The 25572-nt window shown below is 51.1% G+C and overlaps 1 protein-coding gene across 1 annotated transcript in view; it reads right to left on the bottom strand.

Moving 5' to 3' along the window:
* The window catches only part of Zfhx3 (zinc finger homeobox 3), a 170735-nt gene extending 149310 nt beyond the window's left edge, over positions 1-21425 (bottom strand). Inside the window, 2 exon segments of the mRNA XM_028889219.2 lie at positions 13127-13623; positions 18686-21425. Of these exon segments, the coding sequence (XP_028745052.1) occupies positions 13127-13623; positions 18686-21425 (3237 nt within the window).
* Between the last annotated feature and the right edge of the window lie 4147 nt (positions 21426-25572).

Here is a 25572-nt window from a genome sequence, read left to right as displayed (position 1 = left end):
CAGGAAGGGATGGTGAGAGGGGGCTCCTAGAGGCCCTGGGGGAGGGTGTCTTCTGGGGCTGTCACTCACTTCACTCTTGGCTTTTCCTGGGAAGTCGCCTCTTTGGGACAGTAGGAATGACATTATCAGTTAACTCTTATTCCCCTCAGCCCCGGGAGGGGCTTGGGAGGAAATTGTGATACAGGTGTCAAGAAGATTCCAGAACACCGGCTGCTCTTCCAGAGGACCCAGGTTCAATCCCCAGCACCTACATCGCAGCTCACAACTGTCTGTGACTCCAGTTTCAGGGGACCTGACATACATGTAGGCCAAACACGAATGGACATAAAATAAATAAATCTTAAAAAAAAAAAAAAAAAAAGATTCCAGAGTGCTCTGGCCTCGCTTGGACTGGGGATTGCCATAGCAACAGAAAGACCACCATCTAGCTTTAGAACATGCCCACTGCTTTTAACAGGCTGTGTTCGAATGGAATGCTTCGAGTTCCAGACCCTGTCAAGTACCGACTCTCCTGGGCCCAGGAAGGTTCTCTACAAAGCAGCATCTGGTGGCTTTCTTGTCGAGGGTGGTTTGGAGGAAGATAGAACACAGAATCAGAGTCCCTTCATCCAAGACGGTGTCCCATGTAATCTCCCCATATCTGCTTTGCTGTGATAGGTTGTATTTCATAACTACCATCTCCCACACTTTCTAGAAGGATTCAAAATAGAGGGAGCTTAAGGAGCATGCCTCGCCCCCTCTCACCAAGCCATGTGGTACTGACCCAAGCTTGTGGTTCCCTTACATGGTCCTAGACGCGGATCAATGAATGGGAGACATCCCCCACCCCGGCCCCTGAGCCAGCTCTGGTTTAGGAAGTGCTGTGGGAGTCACTTGGCTGGAGACCCTTTTTTTTTAACCTTCATGCTCACTTTCTGATTCTCAGGTTAGGCTTCATCTTTATGATTATATTTTTGCCAGACCTGGTTCCATTGGTGATGGCTACAACTGGTCCAGGTGGGAAAAGGCGAGCGGTCTCCTCAGGGAGTGGAGTCCTGACCTCCTCTCAGCGGTCTCACTGTGTCCTACTTTGAATCTATACCCTGCGGTGCACTTGTGCTCTGTCTGTGTGTGTGTCTGTCTGTCTGTCTGTCTGCGTGTCTGTGTGTGTGTGTGTGTCTGCGTGTGCGTGTCTGCGTGTGTATGTCTGTGTGTGTCCGTGTCTGCGTGTTTGTGTATGTGTGTCTGTGTCTGCATGTCTGTGTCTGTGTGTCTGCATGTGCGTGTCTGTGTCCGTGTCTACATGTGCATGTCTGTGTCTGCATGTGTCTGTGTGTCTGCGTGTGTGTCTGTATCTGTGTGTGTGTCTGTGGGTCCATCTGTGTGTCTGTGTCTGCGTGTGCATGTCTGTCTGTGTATGTGTGTGTGTCTGCGTGTGTGTGTGTCTGCGTGTCTGTGTGTCTCTGTGTGTCCATCTGTGTGTCCGTGTCTGTGTGTGTCTGTGTGTGTGTGTGTTGTGTGTGTGTGTGTGTCTGTGTGTCTGTGTGTGTCTGTGTGTGTGTGTCTGTGTGTCTGTGTGTGTCTGCGTGTGCGTGTCTGTGTGTGTCTGCGTGTGCATGTCTGTGTGTCTGTGTGTCTGCGTGTGTGTGTGTCTGTGTGTCTGCGTGTGTGTGTGTCTGCGTGTGCATGTCTGTCTGTGTGTCTGCGTGTGTGTCTGTCTGTGTGTGTCTGCGTGTGCGTGTCTGTCTGTGTGTGTCTGCGTGTGCATGTCTCTGTGTGTGTGTCTGCATGTGCATGTCTGTGTGTGTGTGTGTGTGTGTCTGTGTGTGTGTCTGTGTGTCTGTGTGTGTGTCTGTGTCGCCTTGCTTCCGTCCCTCACCTGTCAGGTTTGCTTGGAGGCATCAGGTTTTGCAGTCATCACTCAGTCCATGGCACTTCCTCTCTGATATTCCACACGAGTGCCAAAGCCCACCCCTAACTTCTGTGAGGTGAAACCTCTGCTCCTAGGACACCCACGGTGGGCAGCCTGCGTGAGAAGCACTGAGGACAGCCAGGATCGCACTCTCTTTCCTGTCCGAGGCCCACCAGCCTGACCATCTTGTCCTGGTTGTCTGCACGATCCTTCCAGCCTTTTCAGCTGGTGAGAGGTATGAAGGAGGCAAGGGTTCTTGTCAATCTAAAGAGGAGCCACCACACCTGAATTCAGAGCACACCAACACCTGCTGTCTCCCCAGCTTGGCCAAAGGGAGGTCTGCCTGAGAAATGAGGGGTTTGAATACACACCCAGGAAACCAGGTGCTCTCAGGGCCTGGGGACCCCACCACCCAGAGGATGGAAACTGGAGATGAAGCATTTGAACTCAGGCTGCTAACAGAGCCCCTGAGATACAACAGAGATTTCACTACCGGCTTAGAAAGCCATGAGCCCTGTCTATACACCACCCCCCAGGGCTGACTGACATTCAGTAAGGGAAACTGATCCAGGTAGGAATTTCCCTTTTCTATTTGTCTCCCTGGGGGTGAGAGACACAGTCATGGAAAGCCTGGGGTTTGATCCCCTTAGGCTGCCACAGCTGGGTTCAGAAGCAGTTGGAGGAACAGGGCAGATCCCATGACACCAGGACACCTCCATCACAAGCTATTAGTCCTGGGCTTAACCCCTCTCCAAGATACAAGAAGGTGGCGGCCTGGTATGACACATGTTACCCACAGCATGCCACAGAGGCCAGCTGAGAAGTGTCTGCAAAGACCCAACAGTTCCCAAGGAGGAGGTCATCACCAGAGAGAGCAAGGAAGGAACGGACAGCCAGGGATGGGCATTTCCTTTAGTAATTCCAATGTGCAGGCCATGTCGGCAAAGAAAACGTTGCTACACTTATTGACCTAAGAGACCAAGTGGGCTTCAGAGGCTCTGTCCTGAGCCTGGGAAGCTGCCCTGCTCATTAACAATTACAGCTCAAACAGCAGCAATAGGTAAATAGTTTTAACCTTCTACGGACCAGGAAAGGACCCTAGAGGAGGATCCCTCATCACTCCTGATGAGTCTGAACTCAAACCCGCTCCGCCTTCCCTCTTAACAACCCATATGCCACAGACACAGGGTCCTTCCTCCATGTGCAATACCCCTGGTTTCCACTCAGACTTGGGTGCCTTTCTGCGTCTTAAAAACAACTGCAAGAGGCAGCCCAGGAGCCTGGGGTAAGCAAGGGCAGGGCACACAGTTGGTACAGGTATGGTAGACCCACCAGGCCTCCTGACCCCACCGCAGCAGGTGAAATGAAACCATTTCAATAAAAGGAAATAATGGGAGGAGGGGTATCAAGAAGGGAAATTTAACAAAAAGAAATGGGGAGCTTTTTCCACTTCCACGATAGGAAAAGGCATTTTATTTATTTAACACCAAAAAATACATGATCATCTGATATGAGAGTTTGATATGAGGAATGACAATTGGAAATTATCATCAGAAGCTTCTGTCATTCTCTTCTCTTTTGAGAAACACCAGGAAAGAAAAGGCAGGGAACTGACAAAACAAGGAAGCTACTTAGCTTTTTTCAGCCTCCTATAGCGTCTGCTGGCAGGTCGCCACCCAAAGACAGATTAGGCCAAACTAAATACAAGATGGTCACTTGAAATCTCTGTCTGTGCGTGCGTGCGTGCGTGCGTGCGTGCGTGCGTGCGTGCATGTTTTGCCTGCATATATGTCTGCACCACTTGTGTGCCTGGTGCCCATGAAGGCGAGATGTGGTTGCTGGATCCTCTGGAAGTGGAGTTATAGACTGTAGAGCCCGCCACGGTTGTATATGTTATGTGATCTACCTACTATTGTCCAGCCGAAGCCTGCATTTGTCTGGGCACTCCACATTGTCACTGGCTGTGCCTGACAACTGTACCGAGAGACCTCCGCAGCAGAACTCTAGCTCGAAGGCCGTCACCTCCTAGCGGTGATTGGCTGCGATACCTTCCACCATTTGTCATCTCCTGTAGCCCAGGCTGGCCTAAAACAACCTATGTAGCTGAGGATGACCTTGAACTACCAATCTCCCTGCCTACTTCTCCTGAGTGCTAGGATTACAGGCACAGACCACAGCACAGGTTTATGGGGTGATGGAGACTGAACCCAGAATCTCTAGCACTTTGGGCCAGCACTCTACCGACGGAGCCACATTCCCAGCCATCTCCGTCACTTTTGTTTAAAATCTTTTGACTTCCATCTAATATTGCAGTTGCTTCTCAAAAATGCAGGGGTGGAAGGACTGGAAATCTAATTTTATTATAGTATAAAGTGACTTAGTACTACCAACATAAGAACAGCCTTTGCCAGCCCACACGTATATAGTATTTATAGATCTCAGTTCTGTTTAAAAGAGAACCAAGAACATGGTTCGGGTATATTATGTAATTATTTAAAAACTCTTGCCTTTTCCTGACAGTGTTGCTGACAATGCCTTAATTGTTCCCTTACAATTTTCCTGTCAAAACAAAAAACCAGAAACACCTGTTGGATCTGGATGTATTCAAATGTGCCCTTTGAGTCAAAGTCCCCAGCAACCTGAAAGAATTCAAAATGGAGTTCACACTTTTATCCCATTCTGGGCACCTGCAATGTGGGCTGTTTTGTCTCCCTGACTTATCCACATAACTGCAGCATGCATGATTGTTCTAGAAGCCAAAGAAATGTAATAGTTGCATAAACATTCTCCTGATTGTTAGAGACCACCCCTAAGGCAGCAGAAGCCACCGGCAGGGAGAGTTCTTCTAGATGGGAACAGGTGAGCAGGATGAGAGGTAAGCAGAGCCAAGGCTTTATAGCATTTGGACAAAATGATAGTTCCTTTTCTCCTTGTCTCAAGCCAGGGATCATGGTACACTGACAGAATCATACAGAAGATTTATAGCCTGCACTTTACCCAGAAATAGCATCCATACCACCTGGACACCAACTTCAAAAGAGAAACAATGATCCTCCTGGCTGGGTATGGCACTACACACCTGTACTCCAGGCAGAAGCAGGAGGATCACTATAAGGGGCCAGCCTGGGCTACTTAAAGAGACCCTCTTTCTTGAGGGGGAGGAGAGAGGGAGAGAGAGAGAGGGGGGGAGAGGAGGGAGGGAGGGAGGGAGGGAAGGAAGGAAGGAAGGAAGAAGGAAGGAAGGAAGGAAGGAAGGAAGGAAGGAAGGAGAAAGGAAAGGAAGGAAAGGAAGAAAGGAAGGAAAGGAAAGGAAAGGAAGGAAGGAAGGAAAAGAAGAAAGGAAAGGAAAGGAAAGGAAGCTTCTATAGCAACCAGGGATTGTTCTCAGAACATTTATTCTTTTTTATAATTTTTTATTATTATTTTATTGATGTTTTGCCTGTATGTATCTCTGTGTGAGGGTGTTGGATCCTCTGGAACTGGAGTTACAGACAGTTGTGGGCTGCCATGTGGGTGCTGGGAATTGAACCCTGGTCCTCTGGAAGAGCAGCCAGTGCTCTTAACTGCTGAGCCATCTCTCCAGCCCCCAGAACATTTATTCTTAAAGATGAATGATAACAGATACCATACTACGAAACAGCTCCCCACTGAGCCCCTGGATATTTCAGAAAATAGTTCAAGATGGAGAGTCTGATGAGCATAATGAACCCAACACATTTCTCCTTGAGTGTGCCAGAGAAACCAGGAGGAGAGAGGACAATGTTGCATGCACAGGTCTTTGGACACCCTCAAGAGTGAGACCTCTGTGCTCCTTCCTCTTGCCTCCCTGCCTCCCTCGACACATTCGGAGCCATCTAGATCTGTGTGGTACTCGCAAGGTGCTCTGCAAGGTGTGGAGAATGAGAAATGTAAAATGCACCTTTTCACGTCACTCACAAGAGGGAGGTTATTTTAAAAAACTGTTGGGGGTCTGCAGAGACGCCTCACTTGGTAAAACGTGTACAAGCGGGACAACCTGAGTTTGGATTCCCTAGCACCCACATAACAGCTAGCCATGGTCTGTGTAATTCCAGTCCTGGGGGCTGGGGGCTGGGGGCAGTGAAGACAGGAAGATTATTGGTGGTTCTTGTCCAGATGGCCTAGATGAACTCTGGCTTCAGTAAGAGACCTTGTCTCCAAAGCTAAGGTGTAGAAAAAGATTAAAGAAAGTATCTGGTGCCAACCTCTGGCACTTGTGATCTCTCTCTCTCTCTCTCTCTCTCTTCCCCTCCCTCCCTCTCCCTCTCCCTCTCCCTCTGTCTCCATGGTGGTTGGGCAACTAACCACCCTATTTGAAATAAAACAGAACTTCCAATGTACCAATGTATCATATACAACACACACCCCTCAGGCTAACAGGTGTAAAGGGAGCAAAGGATTAAAGAAACACCAGGCAGTGTGGCCGGATGCCCTGAGCTTGCACATGGGCTCCACCAGCACTCACCAGCTGTGTCCCACACAGCCTCTCTGCACCTCATGTAAGCAGTGTCTAAGTGAGCAGTCCAGGACGTGTCTACCTATGAAAGCACGTGAACATCAGAAGAGTGGGCGGGTGGAGTTGGAAAATTTTTACCTTTTACTTGAACTTTACGAATACCTGCTCTGTGAGGAAAAGTGTGACCAGCGCATAGTTAAGTGAATATATTTTTCTTTGTCGTGGTTAGTTCTAAACACTCTTAGTGTGTGCGTGCACACACTCACCACATCCCACATGGAGAAGTCAGAGGACAGATCGTATGAGTCTATTCTCTCCTTCCACTGTGTATCACAGAGATCAAACTTGGGTTGTCAAGCTTGGCAGCAAGCAGCTGAACTGAGCCAGCCATCTTACTAGCCCCCAAGGAGATTTAAATCCCAATGCTTTCGAAAACACCTTTATCACGTGCACAAGAGAAAGAGAGGCTAGAGGTAGGCTGGGTGTGACGGCACACACCTGTAATCCCAGCATTTCAGAAACGGATGCAAGAAAACCCCTAAATCAAGGCCACCCTGGGCTAGAGAGCAAGACCCTGTCCCCCACAAAGGGAAACACAAATATGACACTGTGAGTTGTCACTAGACTAACGGTCATTTTCTCTTTTCCTCCTCTATTTAAAAGCAGTATTTTCGCAACGGCTATACCCTATTCATGTCACATTTACAATAAAATAAATAAGTAATCCACATTATTACTGGCCTATAAATGCAACACTACCCACGTAAGAAATAATGTAGACTGCAGCATTCCATCAGAGTTTGCCCTGCTCGTTTCTACCCCACAAAAAAAGACTGGGGTGGGAGGGGAGGAGACTCCAGGAGTGCTCACCAGAAGGGGTGGGGGTGGCAGGGGGGCATGGGCAGAAACCTGGAGAACAAAAGAAAAGGACTTGGGCTAATGGTTGTAGTACCGTTTTTTCCTGATAAACGGCATGTTAAGCACGGGAGTTTAACAACAGAGACACACACATCTACCACAAGTTCAGTTCCATTACGTGAGGTCTGAAGGACAGAGCCAGAAGACAACACTGACCTGGACTTCCTGATCTGAGGGTTTGCACAAGGCCATAAGCAGCATGACCTGAGCATTGTGTGCGTGTAAGGCCATCCACTGAACACATCAGCACCTCCTAGGGAATAGAGATGACGATGCCTGAGATGCTTCTGAAAGGCAAGAGACCTTCCCAAGGGGTAAGAACCGTCCATACTACACACCACTGGTAACACACCGGCCACATGTTCCCATAGCAGTGAAGATTTAACCTAGTCCTGTCGGAGTCCTTCCCCCGAGGAGGGCTGACCTTTTCCCTCCCTAGAGTTCTCTGAGGCTGACGAGTGGCTAGAAGCCCTTCCACGGCCAGCCTGGCATCCCTCCAGCACGGACTCATGGGGCCAGATGCAGTCGCTCAGCCAGGTCAGGAGCCCATGTTCTGTGAGCTCTGCTGTCCAGTGAGGGAAAGGAACCTCCAAGACCCAACTGCTCCAGAGGAGAAGGGCAGAAGGACCAAATGTGCCAGAATTCACCAAAGCATCCGCCCGTGCTCACCTTCCGAATCTCTCTAAGGAAAGCATTTCATTTCCTGGCTGAAGCCACCCGGGTAGACAGACAGACAGACAGACAGAGGAGTCGGTAGATACTTAAAAGTCTACCTAATGGGAAAACGTGGCTAGAAGAAATTGGCTCCAGACTCACATCATGCAACAACCACATGACACTGTGCTCCCGATGCTGGCTGGGGTAAGGGAAAGGTGTGGCCCCAGAGGACTCACGCTCCTCGCTGTCAGGGCAACATGAGGGCCGCCAATCAGCCCCCGTGGGCATTGAGGATGCGGCCATCTTCTGAAGATCCCTCCCTGCCCCGCCCCCACACAATATACACCCTACACATAGTGTGGCCATTATGGAGACCAAGGTGTGGATTTCATACGAAATCCTTTCTGAGTGCTTTTACATCCTCTGATCTGTCCATCTACCACACGACGGCTTTATGACCCTGCTCCGGAAATGCGGCCCAAGGAGCAATTCACTCATAGAGGAGGGAGAAGGAGGAGTGTGAAGTAATGTTCTCCTGTCCTTCCGTCTGTCCTTCCACACTGTGTCCCTATCAGAAGAGGCAGGAGCGCCGTCTACCACATGTACCACTTAGCGGTGTGTGCTCACTTGTTATGAACCAGAGTCTCTCCTTCCCTGGGGGGGGGGCGGGGGGCGGCTTAGATGCTGGCTTCTCAGCTCACCAGCCCCAAGCAGCTCACACTCAACCCTGACACCGAACTAGGTCCTTGCCGTGATTTAAGAGTACCATAAAACCCGAGGTCTTGGCCCAATCAAAGGTACCTCAGCTGGGAACTGCCTGAGTAATGGGTTCTGGTGGGGTCTTGACCCATCTGTTAGAGTTGTTGCATTTGTACTGCAAGCAGATTCTCAGAGTTGGCAGGGGTGCTTGGATTCCATTCGACTTCCTGTACCCTCCTTCTTCCCCAGGCAGAAGAGACCACAATATCCCAGAGCTCACCGCTGACACCCTACGACTATGAAGGCGAGATAAGCCCAGGAGAACCAAGGCTAGCCCGTGGACTCAGGAACACTGTCTCAGGAACAAAGTGCAGGCGGCGGCGGGCACTATCAGCGTGCGCTGCTCCCTGCATTAAGACGAGGGAGGGCATATCCCTACATCTCAGTGAAGGGGAAAGGGTGGAAGGTGGGAGGAGGCAGGATGTATTTACGCAGGAAAGCAGGAAAAGGTGTAACTGAGGTTTCGGAGCTCAGCTCTGGGGAGAGGAAGGGTCCTGTTCGGCCATGCCTTCCATGATGGCTTACGGAACAGAAGGCAGAGGTCAGGTGAGCGGGCAGTCGCCACAGTTGGTCAGTCAGAGGCAGGACAAACACGGGGGATTCCATCATGAGCACTTTCCAAGAGTCCAGAGCAAAGAAATCGGAGCCTCCCATCTGATATCCTGTGCTCTCCAGACCTCCTGTCCCACCACACACAAAACTCATTTTAAAATTTGTCACTGGAGCTGAGATGACTCAGTGGGTGGAGGTCCCCACCACCAAGGCTGACAACCTAAATCTGATCCCTGCGACCCATATGAACACCCTCAAACTGTGTGTGTATATGTATGTCTTAAAAACTTAAAAATCACATAATAACGAAAATAGACAATTTGGGGTGGGGAGGTGGGGGAGATGGTTTCTTCAGACTGGCTTGACCTCTGTGTCTGAATTCTAAGTCATTCCCAGTTTTTAGAAAGCCCAGTCCTCACACACCACAGCTACAGGCTGGCTGTCCACTATCTGAAACCTGGGGTCCCAGATGGTTTGTACTTGGGGAATGTTTGTTTGTTTTTTTTTCCTGATTCTGGAATATCTGCACACACCTTAAGACTCATCTTTAGATTGGGACTGAGATCTAAGCACAAAATTCATCATCTTATACGCACCGCCTGAGGTAATGTGATGTCATATTTACAGGGTCAGATTACAGTGGCATCATGGCAGCGCTCACCTTTCGGACTGGGGATTTTCAGATTAGGGTTGCTCTATCAATCCACATGTCATCAAGGGAAGTGACAGTGCTGGTATGAGGTCACAGGTCACCTTGGGAATCTGTCTCCTCCCACACAAAGGAGTGAGGGGAGAAGAAAAGGCTTGGCCCACAGGAGTCGTACGTACAGAGCTGCACTGAGAAGCCAGGCTGCAGCCACTTCAGTGGTTACAGCAGAGAACAGCCAAGTTCAGTGGCTAGGAATGTAGTTCAGCTGGTGGAGCGTTTGCCGAGCACAAAGTCCTGTGTTCAGTGCCCAGAACCTCATGACACTGGGTATGAAGACGCACACCCGGAATGGCAGCACTTGTGAGGTGGAGGCAGGAGGATCAGAAGTCGAAGGTCATTCTTGACCACAGGGTGACCTGCATGACACCCTGTATCAGAGAGGAAAAAGCAAAGCACAACAGAAAACTTCACGTTTTCCCTGGCTCGTCACAGCTTGCCAGGAAATGGGACAGCGTGGGAAGGGGTGGCAGGCAGGATGGGGTGAGCCGGGCAGGATGGGGTGAGCCGGGCAGGCTGAGTGCCCTCCCTCGGTCAGCCGCTTCTGGAGCGGTTTCTCTAGCAGACAGTAAAGAACTCGATTACATCCAGTTAACTGTGCTCTAAACTGATTATGCATGTGCCAGGCTAATGGATTACATTAGCAAGAGGAAAAATAACATGCAATCAATCTCCATTACTATGGGCCACACCAGGGCCCCACCACCTCCAAACCCCACCCGGATCCAGGCACTGAAGAAACCCAGGGCGAGGGAGCCCCCGCCATGGCCACAAGTTTATCTTAGTCACATGGAGGGAACAAAGGGACCTGGAGCAAGCTCTGGACTCATCATCCAAAGGGGGGGTGGGAGAGCTCCCTACCCCCCAAAAGAGCCTCAGCAAGCAGAGGGACATTCATTATCCCAGGACTAATAGGACCAGACTAAAGACCTTTGCCTCCTGTCACAGGGGCAGCGACACTAAGACACTAGGGCTGGTCACTGCAGCAGGGACACATCAGCCAAAGGGCTCTTGTTCCTCCCTCTGTCTCAGTATTCAGGGCCCTTCTTCTTGTGGTATGGGCTCTGGACAAGAGTATGATCACTCTGTCTTGAGCAAACAAACAAACAAAACACAACAAAATAAGGAAGGTAAATAGGGCCCAGTCATGGAGGTGACTGACCAGAACAAGTAGGGCAGCAAATGCCTCCTCCTGACTGTCAGGGTGTGATCTGTGGACACGATTTGGGGGCTGAGGGAAGTTCTCAGCAAATCCTGTTTCTGGGGCCTTCAGAAGCAAACCCAAGTGTTCGGCTTTAGTCAAGACCTGGACCATATGGATGATGTGGCATGCGGACTTAGTGGCCACTGTGTGTAGTTTATAATGTAAAGGGGAATCCACTTCTTGAGATGGAAGAGGCCAACTTCACTCCATGCCTATGTGACCCTTCATCAGAGTGGCATACACCCTTCCGTGGCCGAGCTGACCGTCGGGTCCTTCAGACAGGCTTGTTTCCACCTGGTTGTCTTGGCCATGTCAGCACTGTCCTATGGCCAGCCAGACCTCCAACTGAACCTGATCGCAAAGAACTTCCTTTCCAGGGTGGCACAAAAATCAAGCCAGTCCAAGCCTGTCCCAGCGCACAGGACAGAGGATTTGGCTTACAAAGTACCTAAACCAATCCTAGCCTACTACATATATATATATATATATATATATTATATATATATATATATATTATATATATATATATATATATATGGTGTCTGCAGCCACTTCTAGAACATTCTATCCCTACTACCCTGCTCTAAAACTGTTTCCTATCCACGGTACTGCCTGAGAATGAGAGCAAGTGCAGAATGAGTCCCAACCGTCACCTTTGCAGGGACTGAAAATGCAGGCAAAGGATCCTGAGTCTTCCTCATGTGGGGTCTCCATCTACAATCGTGAGCGGCACACACGAGACTCCACCGGCTCGGAGTCCGCAGACGCTGCACGTGGGCTGGCCCAGCAGTGAGGAGGAGCAGCGTGGAAGGAAAAAGGCGAGACTGGGGATGACAGTGAGGAGGATGGAGAGGAGCGAGGGAGTGGATGGCGTGTGGAGTGAGGCTGAGGAGATTTATGGCGATTTGTACCTGATTGTTCATACTAAAGCCATTATGGGATGATTAGAGGAAAAGGTGAGGCTTTAAGTCCAGTGAAAATCAATAGAAACGTCTGGAGCAATCCTGTCGTGCAAGTAAAAGGACTATTTACAGTGTCTGCAGCCCCTCCTCCCTCTGGACCGAGGGTGGGGGAGAAGATGGAAGGGGAGGGAGAGAAAAAAGGGACGAAGGAGGCTAAAAGGGGAGGAAGCAGAGAACAAGAAAGTAAAATACAGAAACATGGGGGGAAACGGACCAGGAGCCCCTCACCTGACCTACTTTTCTCCATAGCATTTACCACCCCCCACCATGTGACGTATCCATTGTGTGTGTGAGGTGCATCTTGTCCCAAGAGAATGAAAACTCTTTGAGGACAGGGATATGGGTCTGAGTATATGCATGTGTGTACGTCTATATGGATGTGTATATATGTACATGTGCATGCATATACACATGTATATAAGTGTGTGTGAGTGTGTGTGTGTGTGTGTGTGTGTGTGTGTGTGTGTGTGTGTGCGTGTGTACGTATGTATGTACATGTGCTTATGTCGGTCTATTTTCTACACTGATACAGACATACTTCCAGAACAATGGCTGGTGGACAGGAAGTGTTCCGTGCACCGCCGCTGACGGGATGGATAAACAGAATGAAGACGCGAATGAGGCATTCTGGGAGCATCCGGAAGGAAAGAAACAAAAGATGGACTAAAGGACGGGGAGGGAGCGTGGGGCCACAGCCGCTGACGGTGACTCCACAGACTCCAGCGGAGACCAGCAACCAAGACGGGAACACAGCATTGGTCTGCTGAAAACTGACCTGCCCCGGAATGAGATACCCTGAACCTTCAGCCACCGGGAGAAGCCATCAACACATCTCAGCTTCATCGGGCGCTGGACGCAACGCCTTGAGAGCCAGTTTGCTAGCGGGATTACTAGTTGTCATCGTCGTCGTCATCATACCCGTCCCCCCATCCCACCCCCTTCCCAGTCTTCCCCAGTCACTCTGTGGAGAGACTGTTCCGGGGTCTCAAGGAGCCCACCTCACCTTATACAGCTTCAGGCTGGCCTCGTGCCTGGAGTTGACTGTGTGCAACCGCAGCTTCTCCAGGCTGTTGGTGTAGTAGTCGCATGCATTGCACTTCAGGTGCACGGGGTTGCCGATGGCCACACACTTGAGCCTCCACTCGTTGGCCTTGCCGCCCTCCTTGATGTGGGCCACCAGCTGGTACTTCTGCACGTGCTTGTCCGTCTTGCAGTGCAGCTGGAAGTTGGCCTTGAGCTGCGTGTTGTAGCGGCAGAGCTTGCACTGGTACGAGTCCCCCATCACGGCCTTCCACTCGTCCTCCGAGAGGCTGCGCTCCACGTTCATGTGCAGTCCCAGCATGTCCAGGTTGTCCGTCGTGAACTTGTTGCAGACCGCACACTGGAAGAGCTTCAGCGACGGGTCGTTGGTCTGGATGAAGCTCTCGCCCAGGTTCATCAGCTCCTCCGACACCAGCTGCCCGCCCCCGAGCCGCATGTCGAGGGGTATCTCACCGCCCACTGTAGGGAAGGACAGAGGGAGAGAGTCAGAAGTCAGGCTCGCGACCGTGGTACGCAGGGCAAACAAGGCAAGGCGCTACCAGCTGGAAAACAAAATCCTCTGGCCGTGTTTGGAACCTCAGTGGTTTGTGGAAGCCTCTGGGCTTTCCATCGTCTCGAAAAGAGCATCTAGACCAATGTACGGAGCTTGGTCTCCTGAATGATTTCAATTTGCCTTCTCTCTCGGGATGCAGGAAAAGTGCGAAGTCTATATCAGCCTCCGAATACAACAGCATCTGAAAGTCCAGACTCCAGCCTACCCCCAGAACTGAAAATGAGCAGAGCGGTCCACAACACTGGGCCTCTAGGAAGATTCTAAATTGGGCCCAGTATTCACCCAAACCATCACTGACGAGCAAGACTTCCTGCCATCGTAGGAATGGGGGAGCCTTGAGCTGTCCACACAACAAGAAAGTGAATGTTCCATTGCCATTAATATTAATGTAGATGGCCACACTGATGCACAGCCACACAGCACAGATTTCAGTAATGAGCCCTCCACTCCTCCCAGGGCCAATCTCGTCAGTATCCTACCTGTTTGGCAGAGCTGCCCACCCCACCCCTTTCTAGGATGATCTTCTTTCCCAAGCCTCTGTGTCAGAGCTAGCCACACACAGGACCTCATCATAGCCTGCATCCCTACCAGGGTGGGGGCATTCTAGAGCAGAGGTCCAGCCTTGTTCTGAATAACCCCCTCATCCGGGAACCCACCCCATGGCACACATGAACAAATATTTATTGTATCAGACAAGGATCAAAAGCACCCAAATGATCCACGCTCGGGAAGTATATCCAGACAGACAGCTACAGATGATCACCTCACACTCCCTAAAAAAGGTCGGATAAAGACCTTCTCTTTCCCTCTCTACCCTCACCCATTTTCAGTCCATCACTGCCCTGCATAAACCAGGGGAAGGCTCACCTTCACTGGTGGGAGATGAACACACAAGCTCTTACTTCTTCCCTGAGAAAGCCTTGGAAAGGCTGGGCATCCCTCCATTCCCAAGACGTACCCAGTCACTCCGGAGCTGCCTGCCAGTTTCTGTTTCCTACCTCTCCTCTGAACATGTGCACACTCGAGCTACGAGGCCTGCCCCCCACCCTCCAACTGATATTTAAACTTGACCTTTTGCATGTGGTTTGACTGAGGTTATTTTTTTAATAACTGACTAGAATTCAAGTTAGTGGCTCATCAGAGGGAAAAAAAATGATGATGGCGATGGTGGCGGTGACGAAGATGATGATGATGACGATGATATTTTGTTTCGACTACAAAAGAAGAGTTCAGTATAGACTCCACTAAGCAAGACCAGCTACATTCGCAGTCTGCAGACAATATAAGACGCCACAGAGATCTTCCACGGGTGCATTCCAGAAGGTTCAGGAAACTTTGTTGTCTTTCTTACCATCCCCCCTGGTGAGAGGAACCCTAACTAGGACATTCGTTTTAGGGCAAGAGAGAAAATAAGAAAGAGAAAAGAAAGAAAAGAGAGAGAGAAAAAAAAAAAAGAGTCCTATACTTAGCGGGGATGAAGACAGGCAACGTTCACAAAACATACTCAGTTTCAGTCACGGCAGAAACTGCCCAGAGGGCCACACAAGGAGCAAACACGTATCTGTTTCTGATGCCAACCACCTGAAGCAGCAAACCTCCCCCACTCTTCAAACGCAAGCTCGGCGCATCAATAATCGTCACTCTCCAGAGAAAACCCACGGTCGCTCGCTGGGTGTCTGGATGAACACTGGGAGCCCTCAGAAGAGGCAGAGAGAGAATAAGCCACTGCTCCTATCCCCAGTTCACAGGCCCGGCAGAGGAGCAGCGAGAAACCGGGATGATGAAGAGCATGCCAGGACTCCCGCCAAGACTCCACCTTGGAGAAAAGCCAAGGCATTAGAATCCTGCAAGTCCACACGGTTAATTCAACTCTAGTGAATTAGATGACCCTCACTTGATCCACAAGGCATCTGGGAGCTGTCTCGGTAAGGCTGTAGCAGGCCATTCCTTTTGAGCCCTATCTGGGCCTTGGGAAGGACCATGCGCCCATGACAGAGATCCAGCCCGCTGGGACTTCACACCTCACTTGGCACGTGAGCCCCACTCAGACAAGTGCTCTCTGGCCACTGGGCTACTTGGACTGAAAAAGGAAAATGCCCTACACGTGACCCATTTCTTGATGCTGTGTTAGACTTGGGAGTCTAAAGGGATGCTTGGGAGGATGTTCACATGGCTGTAAGTCTTCGTATCCTGTCTATAAATGGTGGCAGATCCACTAAAGCCAGACCAGACCTAGAGGCGTAACCCTCTCCTCCTCTGTGCCCACCGGAACGGAAGCATCTCCAGGTGAGTACTTGACAAAACTAAGGAGAAGGTCCTGTCAAAGAAGGCATGAGCATGGTGACCTGGTCAAAACGAATCAAGTTCATAAACGCCCTTCCTGCCTCGCTGCAGACCCCGACCGCGTCTAATAACCTAGAGCCTCCTCACCACTGGCCTAGCCGCAGCAGGCACCACTGACACTTACGGCTTTTCTGCTTGCCTGTGTTCTTTCTCCTGCTGAGGCCACACAACCTCCTCTGTAAATCCCCTGGACATGTCCTACTGTCCATACACACCGTCAGCCTTGCAACATAAAACCACCGTGTAACTCTCATCACCCCGACAGACCTCGTGGCCACGCAAAGGACGGGACCTCTCTGAAGACCCACCTCATCCAACTGTGTCGCTCACAACTCAAGAGCCCTTCTTGACCAAACTGGGCAAGATCCTTCGAAAGGACATCTCTACTCTAAGACAGAAGGTGGGGCTCTTCTTTGTGTGTCTGGACACAAGGATCTGTCCTTCTGCTTCTTTTGTGCCTGGTAACACTAAGAACTGTGATGCCCTGGGACTCGAAGATACCACGCGGGGGAAAAAAGCCCACAATATACGTCTCCATTTCTCAACTCAAGTAGCAGTCGGTGGTTTTCAAGCTAACTAGAAAGACTTTGATTTGTCTATATGAACTCATGCCATCTCTGAGCTTTTGTAGTATGGAGGCTAAATCCAGTTTATTCTGAAGATCTGCCCACCAGAATTTTACTGTCCTTAAGGTGGGAAGCTATTTCCTACTGGTGAGAGAGACAGAGAAAGAGATAGGAAGAGGAGGAGATAACGGGCTTCGGAGCACTAGTAACCAACACCCACCCTTCTTAGGGTGCACACGTCACTCTGGGGACAAATAGGACAATGGATTCTTGTGCCTTCATGGGTTAACCAGTCCAGTTGGCAAAACATCTTCAGATCACTTGGTCATAAAAGATCAACAGGTTAATGTTTCGAAAGAGAAAACAAGGTTCAAATATCATGAATTCATAGTGAAAACACAGAGCAGGAAGAACAAGCTGAATTATTGAAGACACAACTCATCAGCAAGTCAGACCTCCAACACCACACAAAATAAAGACCTGCGCACTGGTGAGATCTGGCCTCCTGGCACTTGCCTAAACCTTGCCCAAATAGAGGTGTGTGCTCACTATGTTGCTAAGAAAACTACTTTTTCCCATGTCAATCATAGAATTCTACTTAACTAGGGTCCTTTCCACAAACCCCAAAAGGCTGGGGAATAGAGACCAGGTTGGGCTACACCAATAGAATACCAGGTGAGGTCAATGGGGACCTGGCCATCGTACTAGCCTTCATAAAGTCAATTTGTACATTTTCCTGCTCAAAGACTTGGTCAAGACCAACAGTTCTCAGCACCCAAATCTCCTATTTTTGGTTCTGTTTCAGATGTGTCAAGCTAAGCAGTAAGAGCTGGCACCACGGCTCAAAAAAAAAAAAAATGTCCCCCACCAAGGCCTAGGTGTTAAAGACTTGGTCCCCAGCCTGTGGCACGATGGGAAGGGGGTGAACCACCTTCAAGAGGTAGGACCCAGTTGGAAGTCTTGCAGTCATATGGCAGCCTGGCCCCTTCCTCTCCCTTTCAGTCCCTTGCTCCCTCTACCAAGAATTCCCACTGTGATACAAAACTTCACCACAGGCCCCAGGGCAACAGGACCCAACTGACCACAGACTAACCCCGCCCCGCCCCCAAACTGTGAGACACACTGTTTCTCTTTACACATCTCAAGCGTCTGTCACAGTAACAGAAAGCTATCTGACACTGTCAGCACAGTTGGGGTCTGGATGTAGTCCACTCAGCTTCCCCGAGACCTACCTGTTTCTCCTGGCAACAGAGACCCCCCTAGCCATCGTCTAACTGCTATCAGCACCGAAGCTTTCTTTGATGGGCAATTTTACAATTTATTCAGTTCTTCATCTATCACAGCACTCATGACAGTGTCCCCAGGGCAATTTAATTCCTAATTAATTCTACGACACTAATCAACAACTCATCCAAAATAAGAAAGAATAAGAACACGCCTCTTTCATCAAGATCCACAAAAACACACAGAGAACTCGAGAAATCTCCCTGGGTGGTTCCCCGTTCGGCACAGAACCAGTGTTTGGGTTTTCCATAAGGTATGCTACAGCTTTCAATTGCTCCTATTGGAATGATGACTGTCCCTTTTTAAATTATAGAGATGATGGCCCCAGCTACGGTTTCCTGTAAGTTTTAATAAATATTTGATAGAACCCAAAAGTTTTGAGTGATTATGGCAATTTTTCAAACTGGGAAAGAGAAGAAAGAATGAGAGCAGTAAAGGAAAAGTCGACCATAAGCCAAAAACCGGAGGCAACACTTGAGTTTTAATCCTGACCCTCCACAGCCAGCGTACACTCACAGCTCTGCCGGATGCATCAAGTTTTCCGAATGAACACAGCGAGGGTGAGGGATCCTTGAGGGAAAACACTAGTTTGTGAGGCATTCCCATTTACAAAAAGGAAAAAAAAAAAAAAAAAGAAAAAAAAAAACAAAACTCAAGGAGATAAAAATCAAAAACCAATTTACACACCTCAACCTACGACTCCACATGCTTCCCGCCCCGGTGACACAAACCCCTATGTTTTAACAAGCACACGCGCCCGAGGGGTTAGCCTCACCTAGAGCAGGCGTCATGGCGGCCATGGGCCCTGTTGGATCCAGCTGGAACCCGCTCATCATGAACTGGGTGTCCGAAGCGGTACTGTCCATCTTCAGGTTGGGCAGGTTCATGTTCTGGGCCAGGTAGTACTGGTAGAGCTCGGCCTCGGCGGGCGAGGGCAGACTGCCGAGGCCCAGGTGGCGATTGTGCTGGATCTGTGTCATGTTCTGTTGCAGCAGCATCATGTTGTGCATGTGTTTCTCGCTGGTCATGTGAATACGGAGGTTCCTGGCCACGTTGGTCTCGTAATCACACACCTCACACCGCCACGTGGGTTTGGTTTTTGGTTTGGTGGGCGAGGGGGCGCCACAGGAGCTGCCGATGTTGGCGGCGGCGGCGGCGGCTGCGGCGGCAGCGGCTGCTGCCCCAGCGCTGTGGCTGAAGACCTGCTCGCCCCCTCCGTTCTGCAGGTTCTGCATGTTGTTGAGATGTTTGTCAGACTGCATATGAATACTGAGGTTGCCTTTGGTAGTTGTGGAGTAGTTACACACCTCGCAGCGGAAAGGCTTGTAACCGCACGTGTAGCTCTCGCCTCGTGCCAGCCGCGGGTGGGGCTGCCCGCTTTTGCAGTAGACACAGGAGCCCCCAGGCTCCGGGTGCTTCTCCTTCATGTGTGCCTCCAGCGTCTGCTGGTACTTGTAGTGCCAGTTGCACTTGGGGCACTTGAGGGTTTTACACGAGTTACGAGAATGCATCATGGTCATGTGGCCACCCAGCGAGCGGGAAGAGCCCAGGACCGTGTCGCATTTGGGGCACTCCACACCGCTACCCGAGGGGCACTCCCCGACCCCAAGCTCGCAGAGGGAGCCAGCGTGCTGGTGATGGGGGACGAAGCCCCCATCGTCACCCTCTGTGCTTTCATTTGGTTCTGGTGCTGTGGCATTGTCTTTATTGGCACTTTCGTTAGCGAAGTCCAGCCTCCTGCCCTCTGCCACATTGGCCCTGACGCCCTCACTGTTAAAGCTTAAACGATTCCTCCTGTTCGCACCATCGAAGACAACAAAGGAAGAAGCAGAATTAGAAGTAGTAGAAGCTGTGCCCCTCGACAGGGTCTGGAGCACATTAGGCATTAAGGGGGAGTTAGAAATGCTTTGGTTTGAGAGAGCAAGGTCCTTTTGGCTGCTACCGCCTGCTGTGGCTCCAGACTCCTCGGGGGCCCTGTCCTCCAGTTCCTCCTCCAACTCACTTGGAAAGAGTCCTTTGCAGCCCTCCTCTTCCTCTTCCTCTTCTTCCTCCTCCTCTTCCTCCTCCTCCGCCTCTTCTTCCTCCTCTTCCTCCTCCTCTTCTGCCTCCTCCTCCTCGGCTGGCTCGGCTTTCTCGGAGAAGCAGTCCGGGTCCCCCACTTCTCGCTTATCTCCTTCAGCTGCCCCAGAGTCCTTGCCCTCCGAGGATTTGGTAGGACTGGAAGCCAGGGGCCCCAGGGGGACTGAGGTAATGGGGGTCTTCAGGACCGAGCTGGTGAGCCCGCCAAGGTTCAAGAGGGTGCTGGGGGTCAAGAGACCGGCCTGGGGCTGCTCGGGGGCGGCGGCAGTGCCGGCTGGGAGGGCTTCCTCCCCTTCCATACGAATGCCACTAAATTTACCATAAAAACTGTGTCCAGGGCCTATGAGGTTAGCTGTGGAAACTAAAGGGTGTTGAAAGTTTTTGTTTTTTGGTTCCAGAAAACTTACAAGGGGTTCCTTGTCTTTGCCAATCCCTTGGATGATAGCGGAGATGTTCTTATTGCTAAGAATTTTCCGCTCCTCTTCGCTCAGGGTCATCCGGTGGTCGTGCACCGCGTGGGTCACAAAGGAACGGACGTACCCGAAGGAGAGCTTGCACAAGAAGCACATCAGGATGGGCTTCCTCTTGCCGTAGAGCACAAAGCCATCGAACTTGGACAGGTCCACATTGTTGGGGACATCTTTGGATACGCAGGAGCTTTTGGCAGAACCGTCGCTGTTCAGGTAATCCTTGTTGCTTTTGTGTCGCACGTCGAACACGCGGAAACTGTGCAGGACGGGGCTGAGCCCCGCCAGGGCTGAGGTATTCGGGAAGGCCTGGTCTGAGCCCTCAAACCACTTCCCGAAGGATGAGGCTATGTGGAAAGTGTTGATGATCTGCGGGTACACGGGTGCAGCGCACGAGGGGTCCCCTTGCTTGCCCCCCGCCCCGGGGAGAGAGTTCAGGAAGAGCGAGGGGACCGGCCCGCTGCTGCCACTGCTGCTGCCACTGCATGCGGCCCCGCTCTGGGCCAGCTGGCTCAGGCTCTCGACGATGTACGCGGAGCCGTCTGGCTGGTAGACGATCTCCCCGGCCAGGTTCTCCACGTCACTCTCCTCGTCGCCCTCTTCGCTGGTGTCGCTGGCGCTCTCCTCGCGCAGGGGCGGCGGCGGTGGCGGGGGACGCGTGCCAGGGCAGTGGTGCTCCATGTAGGTCTGGAGGCTGGCGAAGGAGGCTGAGCACTCGTTGCAGCTGACCTCCTTGCTGCTGGCGGGCTCGGCTGGCGGCCCGGCCGCCGAGGCGCTGCTGTCGGCCAGGCGCTCATTGAAGGGGGCCCTTAGGCTGTCCAAGGGCCCATGGCTCTCGCCTGTGGGCTGCTCCATGCTACTGGGTTTGTCGGGGAGGTGGGTGCTGTTGAGTTCAGTCCATTGCCGGTGCTGAGGGATCCCGCACCCATTGTCCTTCCCCGAGACGACGGGCGAGTCACAGCCTTCCATGGTAAGGCCTGCGTGGAGCTTTCATTGCACCCAGTACGGATCGGACCTGAAGGGTGGAGGCAAGGGGGGGGGGGGGAGAGGGAGAGAGGGGAAAGAGAGAGAGAAAGGAAAGAGGTTAGGAGGGCCAAGGCTACGGTCCCCGCACGGAGTGCGCTAAGCAGCTTCTGTCCATACCCACAACACAGAGCTTGCAGGGGCAGAGGGCAGGCTGGGGGGACGTGGCCCTGCACAGCGCAGTACAGAGAGGCAAGCAGCACCATGGACAACACAGCCAGGTCCGTGCAAGGAACGGGAAATGGGGAAAGCGGGTCAGGGACACACCTCTCTGACTTCACACGGTCACGCTAGCCCTAGAGGCAGACCCACTGGAATTTTCACTCTAAGCCATCATCAGGGCTTTGAGTCAAGCTAGGCAGGAAGCCGTCGTGGAAGAGGCCCGTTATCTTCCCAGTACCCAGTGAGGTCACAGAAAAGGCCCTCCTGCATACAGATCCCTTGCATGAAGTCATCCCTAGCTGATAACACTGTGGGACGGGGGCGTCGGGGAAGAGGGGAGGAGGAGGAGGGAGCTGCGGCAGCGCCAGAAAGAGAGCGGTAAGATGAGAAATGTCCAGTGACGTAAAGAAATCAGAGGTGCTTTTCAATGCCCGTGTGTCAAGTTTGATACATTCAAAGGCCTACAGGGTTCAGAGGGCGAAGGTCAAGGTTTAGGTACATCCTGCAAAGGGATCAAGGCGGCTAGCAGCCACTATCCCTACCCTTCAGGTCTCGGAAGCAACAGATGTCCCATTTCCCAAGCAGTAAACCTTACAGGGTAAATCTTAAGAGAAACCAATGCCACTCAGACTGAAGAGAAGACACCCCAAATTCCCATCTCCTCCACCCAAACCAGGAAAGCTTCCTTGTCTGGGATTCAGCAGAGTTCACAATGAAAACGTGAAGGTATCAAGCATAAGAACTGGCCAGACTTTCAGGCTGCCAGTGGCCCGGTGGAGGGCAGAGCCTCACCCCATCTGCAAGGAGCCCGTCCACCATGCACGTGGCGGATTTTCCCTAGCAAAGGTCTTAGCACAAGCAGAGACGGCAGCTGGGCGTAGCAAGCCCTACTTCCACACCTGCCTCCTAGTTATTAGTTGCTACCCAAGCAGCTGTCCTTCAGCCCTGGGGCTTTTCCGTTTCCGACTCCAGAGTGCTACTGAGCTGAACTTGCCCTCTGAGAGCTCCTGTCCCTGGGGAAGGTAGTAACAGATCACAGGCTGCCTGGTTCCTGTAACATCACTGCAGGGGCGGTTATCGCCTGGCCGCGTTCTCCTTCAGGTGGTCCAGCACTTCTCAAGAGTTTGGTCTTTACCCGCAGACCCCAGGCCATCTGTCCCCTGCTCCACCACCCCATTCAGAAGCAGCAGACAAAGCTTTTGGCTGGGTTTCATCTCCCTCCGTCCCCTGCCAACCCTTTCCTACTTTTTGTATTTCTCCAGGTTTGACTGCATAGTGAGCCAACAGCTCCCCCTCGGGAAAAGACAGAGAAGGCAGGCTTGCAGAAGCCTCAGAAGAAATCACTTGTTCAAAGAATGTGCCACGATTGGTTTAAGACTCACATGCACACACCTGTCTGTCAACTGATAACCTCAGTCTCGGTGACAGGAAAGCTCCGTGTGCCTTAGAAAGGACGGGTTCATTTGAAACAGATCACCATACTAAATCAACCCCAATGGCAAATGAAACAGGACTTCCCATAAGGCTTAGCTGGGATACATAGGTGAGAATCTGGGGAGGCTCTTCTTAAGGATGCTACTGATTGGCTGGATGACACCTGATTGACAGTTCAAGCCCAAAAGGTTGGCAGGTCTGAAGGGGCGGGAGGGTTAACAGCCCGATTGTAAAATCAATGTCATAAATGCTTGGTAAGTTACAGGAACATGCGGGAAGGGGAGGCCACGATTGATAAAGGAGAACAGCTTTGATGCCGCACCGGGGACTTGTTTATCGACAGCAAAGCCAATCTCCTCTCCAGCCTGGGCTGGGCCAGAGAAACCTGCTAGCATTTACCAATTAATTGGTGGGCTTTGCCTGCTCTGTTCTCTTCCTCCTCCTCCATGAACTGGCCAGCTAAGGGGCTGGGACTTTAAAGACAAAACAAAACAAACAAAAAAGCAATAAAACAAACTCCCAAGCAGGTGATGACCTTGTGACCACTTCTGAAAGGCAGAGAGAAAGCTGGTGCTGCTGGGCCAGAGGGGTGGGGATGATGTGGGGATATCTACACTCATTCACAGGAAGTTGAGACTCCATAAAAATACAGGTGGGAAAGAGAACCCAATTTCCAGACGCGGGCTGCCTGCTTTGGAGCTTCTCTTGCATACATGCTGACCAGGGGAACTTTTGAGAGCCCTGTGAATAATAAGTGGCATGGTTCACAGGCTAGTCACACCGTCCTAAGAAATGCAGGCTCCAGGTTCACACCCCACCCTGTGCATGTCCACATCATCGCTAGGAACTTGAATTAAAGCTTGAGACACCACTGCTTTCCCAGCATCCTCAACAGATGCCCAGCTTGTCTGCGCCAGGTCCCCATATTGCCAGGTAAGCGGAGACGGATGGCTGCATACACCCTCTGCCCGTGTCCCTGGCCGGTGCAGGAATGAAGAATGGCCGAGGGAAGGAGGGGGTGCACTGACATGAAGCAGTCTCTTCATCCTGCCCAGTCTGGCAGCTCATGGGCCTCGGGGCATCCACCACTCTCCCACCCAGCGTGCTTGCTCTGTTTATCAGCCAGTCAATAAGAAAAAGGTAGTTCTTACTTAAGGAGGCAGAAGTCAACTCGGCAGGTCGATCAGCACTCTGTCTGTAAACATGGTTTCCCGTAAAATCAATGCTCTTCAGTTACAGAGGGCGGCCTGGGAACCAAGTGGGTCCCCACACTTTCACGGGAAGCCCTGCCAGTCAAAATTCATGAGCCTCTCTCTCCTCAGCCCTCTAGCCCACCCCTCAGGCCATGACCCATCCCACATGCACTCCAGTCTAGCTCACCGGAACTCTGGACTCTTCCTGCAGGCCAATTCTCCTTCCTCTGGCCACTCCCCCCGGTTCCCTTTAAATGACCTCAATATTGTATTCAACACTATTTGTTTAAGAATTCAGTGGGAGTTTATAAAGCATGGCTTTCCAATGACAAAGTCTGATGGGAGACGCAGGAGTGATCCGGCAAGCATCTGTGCACATACAGTCTTGCTCACTCTCATTCTGCTCAGCGTTTAAATCTGCCATTTGAAAAGTATTCCGTGCAGAAGAACTCCAACGCCTTGAGAATAACTCCAACACAAGTGGGGGGCCTGTGCTCACCCCCACATCATAGTTCTCTGTTTTAAAGCCCACTGCGGTTTTGCAGACACCAACCTCTTTGAGAGATTGCTTTAGAAGGACAAAATGCTACCAGGTACAATGTGACGCGCCACGCATCTTGGCAATTATCTTCCTCTTTAAACTAAAAGGGCGTGTAAGGAAAATTCTGTCTTATTCCATGAAGGAGATAGGGCTGGATAAAATGCTACAGTTTTCTGGTAGGCTGGGTAGGGGTGTGTGGTTCTAAGGAAGGGGAGGGGGCTCCCGCTGTTGCTTCAGCTCCCAGAGAATTAAACATGAACAGTCACACTGTGTAATTTTAAATTGTTAATTAGCACAGGGTTAATTAGGCGGTCCTTTCACAAGGGGCTGTTTGGCAGAAAACCAAGAAGGGAAACAAAGGGGGAAAGAGAGAGAAACAAAGAGAATAGAGACAGCAAGAGAAACTGTTGCCTCTGTGAATAACCTGCAGGGCATCACCAGAGACGGCAGCCGGCGCGCAAGGATGCCTGGTCCTCCAGGGACTCTTCACCCTGCCCCAGGGAGAAATGTAAGGACCGCTCTTCTCCAGGGACCTAGGCAGTGCACAGCACACATTGCCAACATGTTTTGACTCAGCAATTTCTCCATTCTAGGAATTTACTCCAAGGAAACAACCCGGGAGATGTGTGGACATATAAAATTGTTCATAATAAGATTTATAACACAGGAAAAAAAAAGAGATGGAAATAATCGAGCAAAACTAGGGACTAAATAAATCACAGTTTGTGGAATTCAACATGTTCTAAGGCTGATAACTCTAAAG

Source organism: Peromyscus leucopus, chromosome 5 (assembly GCF_004664715.2).
Source record: "Peromyscus leucopus breed LL Stock chromosome 5, UCI_PerLeu_2.1, whole genome shotgun sequence".
Classification (NCBI taxonomy): domain Eukaryota; kingdom Metazoa; phylum Chordata; class Mammalia; order Rodentia; family Cricetidae; genus Peromyscus; species Peromyscus leucopus.
This window is presented reverse-complemented; position numbering and strand designations above follow the sequence as displayed.